The sequence below is a fragment of the Macrobrachium nipponense genome, chromosome 30 (genome assembly GCF_015104395.2).
Source record: "Macrobrachium nipponense isolate FS-2020 chromosome 30, ASM1510439v2, whole genome shotgun sequence".
NCBI lineage: Eukaryota > Metazoa > Arthropoda > Malacostraca > Decapoda > Palaemonidae > Macrobrachium > Macrobrachium nipponense.
In genome coordinates, this window is record NC_087218.1 from 44674307 (window position 1) to 44682761 (window position 8455).

General features: G+C 34.8%; 1 protein-coding gene across 1 annotated transcript in view; it reads right to left on the bottom strand.

Annotated features, from left to right (window-relative positions):
* Window positions 1-695: 695 nt before the first annotated feature.
* LOC135202486 (transmembrane protein 8B-like) overlaps window positions 696-8455 on the bottom strand; it is a 387342-nt gene continuing 379582 nt past the window's right edge. The window contains exon 7 of the mRNA XM_064231900.1: window positions 696-4605. Within this exon, the coding sequence (XP_064087970.1) occupies window positions 4357-4605 (249 nt within the window). The 3' untranslated portion in view covers window positions 696-4356. The remainder of the gene's footprint in view (window positions 4606-8455) is intronic.

An 8455-nucleotide genomic window follows, 5' to 3' on the forward strand; every position in this document is an offset into this window, starting at 1 on the left:
ACGTAAACGTTTAAATCGAGAGACCGCTCATCTTGTCGTCAAGCATGTACATTCGTTTGTACAGATGTTACAGGTCTAATAGACCAGGGCACTTGCGAAAGTCACATTCCTTTTGGTGAGAAGAAAGAGGTCAGTTGGTACACGCCAGGTGTCGGGAGAGAAAACCCCCATCGTAAAGGTATGGCACATATTTTGTAAGACTTAGAAAACCGTTACCTTTGAAAAGAGAGAGAAGTGTGAAATACATTCTTTTACTTAATTACTTTGAAAAGAGTGATGTGTGAAGTGTATCTTTTATCCATTGTTATCTTTATTACAAATGGGTTCTATTCCATGGTATTAGAGACAGCATTCTCTAACCTGACTAATATAATGAACCTATTGACATTCTGGGTCTGGGAGTGAATTCTTAGTCAGGAGGGTAGAGTTATAACTTACTAGTTTTCTTTATGGGCAGATTTGGGTTTTTGTCACTATGACTTGTTAATCATTTTGTTCTATTCTATATTCATCTGCTTTGGGTAATAAATAGTATATTTTTATACTTACGTGATCTTAATAGCCTAATGACATGTTTGCAGACAGAGGGCACCATTGACAACAGGTAAGGGTTTCCAATTTGTGTACTTTCAATAAAAGGGTGGTTAGACATGTTTATAAAAGGATTGTTTTTAACGAAGGTAAAAAACAAAATACAGCATGTAACATTTTAAGAATGAATTAAAGTGACATACATAATAACTGTTGGACAAAAATTAATTAAATATAGCTTACTACTTTGTAATACTTATGTAAATTAGTTTAACAAAGCCAACAAATCAAATTTCTAGACTCACAGAACTTGCTTAATGATTGTTAAATGAAAAGTGAAAATTGGTATGACAAAGTTAAAGAAGTTGGACAGTTAAGTAGGCAGAAATTGTATGGAACAGATGAAAAATAAGAAACATGAAGTAATGTAGTTCCTGGCTGAAGGGACACCGCAAAGAACATTTAGTACCATCTACAAGTTTGTCACATAAGATGCACTGTAAGTGGTAACTTATGTACAGGATGTCCATTCCTTTATGAAAAATAAAATATGGATTAAAAGTATAAACCCCTTTTTAAGGTACTGCTTCATGAAAAATGAAATACAATATTATAAATGGACATAATACATGAAAACCCCATGCAGGGTACTGCTTCATAAAAAAACAAAATGATTACTAATAGGATACAAAATATAGTCATATGAAACATTTTGACCACAATGAAGAGTTGTGGTATCTGCAGTTTGCTGATTCAGGAGTGCTGAAGAACATAAACTGTGGTGTTTTTATCCCAAAATATTTTGGCATACGTAATTTTATACATCTAATATGTCAGTGAGTCCCATGCGGCCAAGAATAAGGTATACCCTACAAATCATGATGGAAAAAGGACAGGCAGACATAAATTTAACAAAATTCCCAATCAAACATATAACCTTGTCTTTAAAATAAAAGTAGACTACTGTCCTGCATTTTATAATTAAATACTTGATCTTGCACTATAACTCTGAGAATGTAATGAATAAACAACAAAATTCAAAGTAAGCTTTCATAAAATTCTTTTCACAATAAGAAAATAGCAACAGGGCTAACCTCAGGGATCACTCAAATTTCAGCAGCAGATCATCATCATTAATAGTGCTTTACACTGCTCAGTTTATTAATGACCAACATCAACCATAAAGATATCTAATCTATGATAAAGTTATTGTAAAATATTACATAAAGTGAAAAATACTATATAACTAAAAGCTTTATAGAACAAAGGAGATTCTTAAAGTACCAAGATATTTCACTTCCATCTACTACATTTCAATACTCAAGATTTTGCACTTTGTACTAAATGGATTATTAATCACTATTCTATAATGGCAATATTCTTGAAAAGCCAATTTTCAAATCCAGAATGAAGATGACCTCTGTAAATCTTGTTCTTAAAAAATGTATTAAGGCAGAGACCTCAACTCTGAAAAGGTAGTTACTGCAATACACTTGATAACATATTAGTAGTTAGTGGAATGTAGAGAGAAATATTAAACCTGGTGACTAGAATGAACAAATGAACTAAAGGCAGTAACCACAAGTACCTACTGAATTTGTAATTAAGGAGAAGATTGTAGTTTAGAAAAAAAACATAAAAAATTACCACAAAACCTATTCATATTTAATGTATATCAAATAATGACCACACCTCTGTGATAAGAGTATATGCAAGTGAATTATTCCACTCCCCTTTCTCTTGATAGGCTACATAATTTAAACTGACACAGACCTGAATCTTCTGTTCTGAGACATTTTTATTTTCAACTGACATTTTCTATTTTCAACTAAGTACCAGCATACTCTGTGGCATTATACATCATATTAGGACATAGGCCAAGCGACGACCTAACTTTCTTCTGCCATTGTCTAGCTTTATGACCGACAATACATCACATCATTCCTTCTGTCAGCAAAGAACTCATAACTTCACTGTCTACCAAGACAATAGTCTTCCAGAAAACTTTCAATTGTTAAATCAGGAATTCATTTCAGTCATTATCTAGCTGAAAAATTATGTATCTTACTTTATTATCAACAGTGGCATACAAAATTAATATATTTCCTGTAATACTAACCTACTACCAGTAGCCTAATACCAAAGTTCACTTCATATGTGAAAGTATGAATAAAGTATACCAACCTATGTAAAATGACAACCTTTTTCAAGCTTTTCCAAGAAATAAAATTTCATATTAATCATATCTTCAGTGTTAAAAGAATATTACTAAAAATTTGTCAATGAATATTATATCATGATTACCCGTTTCAGTGGTATAAAAATCTAGGTCAGTAGTGGTTCCATACTGAAACTGGTTACTACCTCTTACATGTAGGCTTAATACTTACATTTTAAAAATTCTAGGAATTGACTCCTGTACTTCTAGATACTATACTATATAATTAATGACTGCTTTAACCATGATCTAAAATTTTTATCTATTAATGTGGTACTGTCAAACAAGTTCAAATCAAAGAAGTGGACTCCATAGAAATAAAAAAACTAGAGTGCAAGGAACTAAGCTAATAAAGCTATTAAAAATGCTATTTCAGCTAAAATATATTTGTAAAATTAAATTCATAAATATTTGAAATAATTCTATCACAGCACAGCAAACATACCACTGTTTTACAAAGAAGAAAAAAAAAACACACCCTACAGGTACACATGTCAATTACATCACATCACTGACTCTGAAATACAGTAGTATAACTTCATATGATGTGTTCAATTTGCCCATCAAACAAAACACATTGAAAGCCAAAACAGCCTCAAAATATAATTCACAAAACAAATGTGCTGGTCTCATAATCAGTTGGAACCTGGGTATTCATTTGGGAGCAGTTTTGTTAGGAGTATTTTACAATGGTACTCTCTTAAAATGAGCTCCTTATATATAAAACAAGATGCAGAATTATATTAGACTAAAAGCATGAAACATAGCACATCAGTGATCTTTTACCGGCAAATCTGAAGTGAATTAAAATTCTCAGTCCATGAATCAAAACACAAAATGTATCTTACGAGTAATGAAAATGCCCTATGTACAGAATGAAAATGTGACTGTTTATCTGTCCCATGAATTACACTTTGACAGAGCTAAAGTAATCTTCAACTATGATTCATATTAACTATAACATCTTTTTTATCCTTAACTTGAAAGCTACAAGCATGAAAGCTCTCTGCCTTTTGTATCCTTAAAAATACTGATTTTCTTGATGAAATATGATTGAAAAGTCATTAAGACTTACGTTAACAGCTATTAAGCACTGTCCTATCCTGTACAGTGGGATGAACTATGATTCAAAATTTACAAAATATTGTATAGTCAATTCTACCACTGATGTACAAAGGACTATACTATTTGTGACATAGCTAACAAATCCAGGATACAGGGAATATTGATATTCATGATAAAACCACAGAACCATTAAAAACATTTACACAAAATCAGTAAGATAATGAACAAATACCTCAAAAGGTTAAATATACATATCAAGCATGAGGAAAACTAAAGAGCTATTTGTACAGCGCATACCAGCACCATTTATATCTTCTATACTTGTGTATTTCTATTACACCTGAGCTTTACATCAAAACAGTAAAGGAGAAACCTTAGACATCATTCGCCAATAATAAAGGGAGTAACATTACCTACGATGCAAAATTATTTTTTAGTCAGACTACAGAGTTTTGTTGTATCTATTTTTGAGAATGAATGCTACGAAAATATTCGCCCTTCATACTTTACCTTCATAGGGTTATTTTTCAGAACAAGGACATCTAATAGGCATCATCATCACTGTCAAGAAGAAAAGCCACATCTGAAGTCACGTTGAATACAGGAGAGTGTGCTGTGTAGTCTACAGTTGTTAACCCTACATCAATTAATTCAGCATCACTATTGTTCATAGGACTCTGAGGCTGCACTGTTGAGCACAGGTTACTGTTAACTGTAAGTCGAGGATTGCCGGACGGAAGCAGGAAGACGAGTGAAAGTGCGATGGCAACATGCCAAGCGCTGTGTACATACTGCAAGAGAATGTTGTATGAGCAAAGTCCATCGAAACAGGGAAGAGATGAACACATTAAACACTGTAACAGGTTTCTTATATTAACAAAAGGGAATACATTATTATAGTAGTGTATTTTGAAATTGGAAAATAAATAAAAACATTGAATAAAAGCAGCATGGAAATAAAAGTCACTATTTCTCTTTTTTTGGATAGATATCACAATGCTATAACTAATACTTATTCATTAGTCTTACATAAGAAACAGCACACGTCTTATGAAAATGGTCACAAATTTGTATCAAGTACAGTAGAGCACTTGAAAATGTATAGATACAGTATATTTTTATGGTAACTATGTGATTATGCATTACACAAGCACAAAGCTGATATACAGCTATAAAGCTAGTTTTATACCTCCATTGCACACTTTCCACTGATAAGATGGAGTATCAAAAAATCCTTGGCCAGACATCTAACCGAAGGACATTTGGCCGATGGACATTTAGCCGCCGGAAATTTAGCCGAACGGACATTTGGTCGACGGACATTTGGCCGAACGGACAATTAGCCGAACGGACATTTAGCCGAACAGACATTTGGTCGACGGACATTTGGTCGAAAATTTACAATTGTGAATAGTAGCAAGCTATACTTTAAGTATTTTAATTAACATATTATAGCAAAAAAAATAACACCATAAAATAAAATAAAAAAATACAGTACGATGTATGTTCTTAAGTATTTAAAGATTGTGCGCAATTGCTCTCAGAAAATCTACTCTTTGCTACTCCTTATATTTCTCAGTGACAGACATGAGCCTTGTGTTTAGTATCTCATACTTCGTCTTCGATGATCTCAATGTAACCCCTGAATTTACCATCTCGATTGTTAACTCCCAAATTGATTGCTCTTTCCTTAGCTTTAAAACTAGGCAGTAAATAGAAGGGTGGGTGACTGTCATTCTCTTTTCAAACGCACTGTGACATCCCTCAATCCAACAGTTGTGATGGTAAACTCAAAGCAAATGCCATTTGTTTTCGCACTGTTAAGATTGCTTATTATAATTAACAGAACGATAGCGGGCGTGACATACATGTAGGTACAACTACTGCATTTTCGGCCAAATGTTCTTAGGTCAAATGTCTGTCGACCAAATGTCCGTTCGGCCAAATGTCCGTCGACCAAATGTCCGAGAGCCAAAAAACCTAGTATCCACACTTTCATCCAATTTAGATCTTGGCATAACAGTTCTACCATAAAAATCTAAATGCAAACCAACAATTGTTGCAGTTTTCTGTGATATGCAAAATCCTTTTAATAGGACATGGAAATATTGTACTGAGCAAGGCAAGGGCATGGTCTTCCCTGGAACCATGTCCTCAGAAAAAAACAGAAAAAACATGAAACAGTAATCAAAGGATAAGCATGGGGCGTGACATGATTCATAAAAAGAACCCTAGCCAAAGAATTCCAAAGTAGAGGCCAACTTGAAAGCACAACTCGTCAGCTGTGAGAACACCTATATGACATAAAAATCCTATTAGACACCAACAACAAAGATGTGTCTAAAAATAAACACCTAATATCAGCTTCATTGTACAAAGTTATGCAGTTAGGTCACTCTTCTTAATTCAAATACGTACTACTTTATGCACTATTCCATACATTGATCTTTTTTATGCCCTTAATGCTGTGGCAATGGATCTTTAATAGTCATGAAAGCCTACCTGTGGTTTGCTACTCAGACCCTACTAAGTATAATATTCCACCTAAATAAATAAAATTTGAGTCAATGGGAAGTCCTGACAAAACCCAATTAGTAAGTAATGCACACATGCTCTCAGAAAAAAAATAAATATATAGATATGACAAATGTATCAAGACTGTGGAAGCAACCAGTAGTACCAGCCATTTTAATCACCTGCACAAAAGGCTCATCAACATACAGGTAAAACCTCCCAGACAAATGCATACTGCGCTATTCAACGATCATCTTTCACACACTTTACTTAAAAGCCATTGATAACAATAAGGACATTTCTATGATAAAACTAATTATTTAGATATTTACCAACTGTTAGAGTTAACTTATATCTTCGCATCATTTCATGTGATCGGCATTCAAAATAAAATAACGCTTGGCTAACCTTCAGGGACTGTCTCTGTAATCATCTGTTTCCCAGCAGGTGACGTTGGAATGTATATGTTATTGTTATAATTCTTCATGACCATCCACTAAGATGTGGGGGGAGGGGGTGGGCTGGGGGGGGGTCCACTTTCACAGTAGGTAAGTATCCAACAAATTAATTGTATCAAAAAAATATTCAATACTTGGAATGAATCTTACCTACTCTTATAAAGTCAGTTGACTATCACACTGAATGACAATGGCGGGTTAGTGCAGTCAGAGAAAAAAAAATGTTCAGTCAAGCAAACAAAAAGCTTTTCAATGAGAGGAAAAAAGCATGTCAACATTCCTGCCTGCTGTGTGGTCCTTACTGGCAAGTACTGTTACCAGATGCTAGAACCACAACAGGGTGTAAGGCCCTCAGAACGAGACTTGTCAGAGGATCTTTACAGGGATAAAGGACTCTATCTTCTTTACCCGGGTTGAAAGCCCATAACCAACAGTCCAAAACTAAAGACAACTACCACCTTCATATATGAGGGTGCGCTCCTATACACCAATGTGCACTGCTATGCTACCAAAATTCAATAGCAGGATTTCCTAACAACTAATGATAAGATAGAAAGCAAAGTTACTATCATATTTGGTTCAGGAGGAAGCGTCCCTGCCACAATGATAGGACCAAATTTGAAAATTTTGCAAATAATACGAGGCAAAAACAGTTACAACTCCCCTGAGTTGGATGACAACCTTCTCTAGTGAAAGGTTTTGAAGGATATAAAGACGTATTTACAGTACAAAAGCCATGAGAATTATTTTTAAAAATGGTAAAGGCTCAGGTATCACCTCTGTGTGAATTGACTTGAGCAGTCCTGCTTGTGGCTCTTCCCCTTTTTCTTCTTCTTTGGCGGCTTCCTCGAAGCCTACGAAGTCTGCTTCATGTACATCATCACCTTCTGTGTCGCCGTGAGTCAGTCGAAAACTGCTGGTAAGAGTTGTCATGCCTTCTCACAAATGATGTTGGTGTCAAGGGGGATGTTATTCTTACGGCAGCCATTTATCCATACCACACTACTGAAGAAGCTAACACTCACAGCCTTTCTTATCTCTGCCTCTTCTTAATGTTGCAGACATAACTCTCATTCCTGCCAAAATGGTGAGCTACAGCCTTCTTTCAACATATCCATTAGTGCTACCTTCAAGACCGTCATGACCTTCCTCTGGAGCTTTGCCAGAAGCCTGAGAAGGAGCAGGGCATTTAGGAGGCATCTTAGGGCACGATTACACGTGCGAAGAAAGATGCGGAAAGTATACAGATACACAGCAAAATACTCACACAGTATGGCAGAGGCCCACACAGTGAACTTGGAAGTTGAGTAAAGATGCTGGGTCAACTGCACATCATATACAGTACAGGATATGTCACATGACAACATTGATATTCTGCCAAACTGTAAATTTCACTGATATTATGCTATGTTGTAAGATAATTTTGAAATTATATTAAAGTGTTTCAGGTAATAGTAGAGCATATCTAAAATATGTGGGTAGTTTGTAGAACGACAGGACAACCTCTGAACGAAATGTTAGGCTCGTTTTATATTTGCGGAACCTGTCAGTTTCTTTTTTCATGTTATTTTCATGACTAAATACATTGTTTAAGACAAAAAAATTATTTACGAGATATTAGGTTCCAGAACCTGTCACAGAAATGAAAAATCTGCGGAAATGCAAAAAT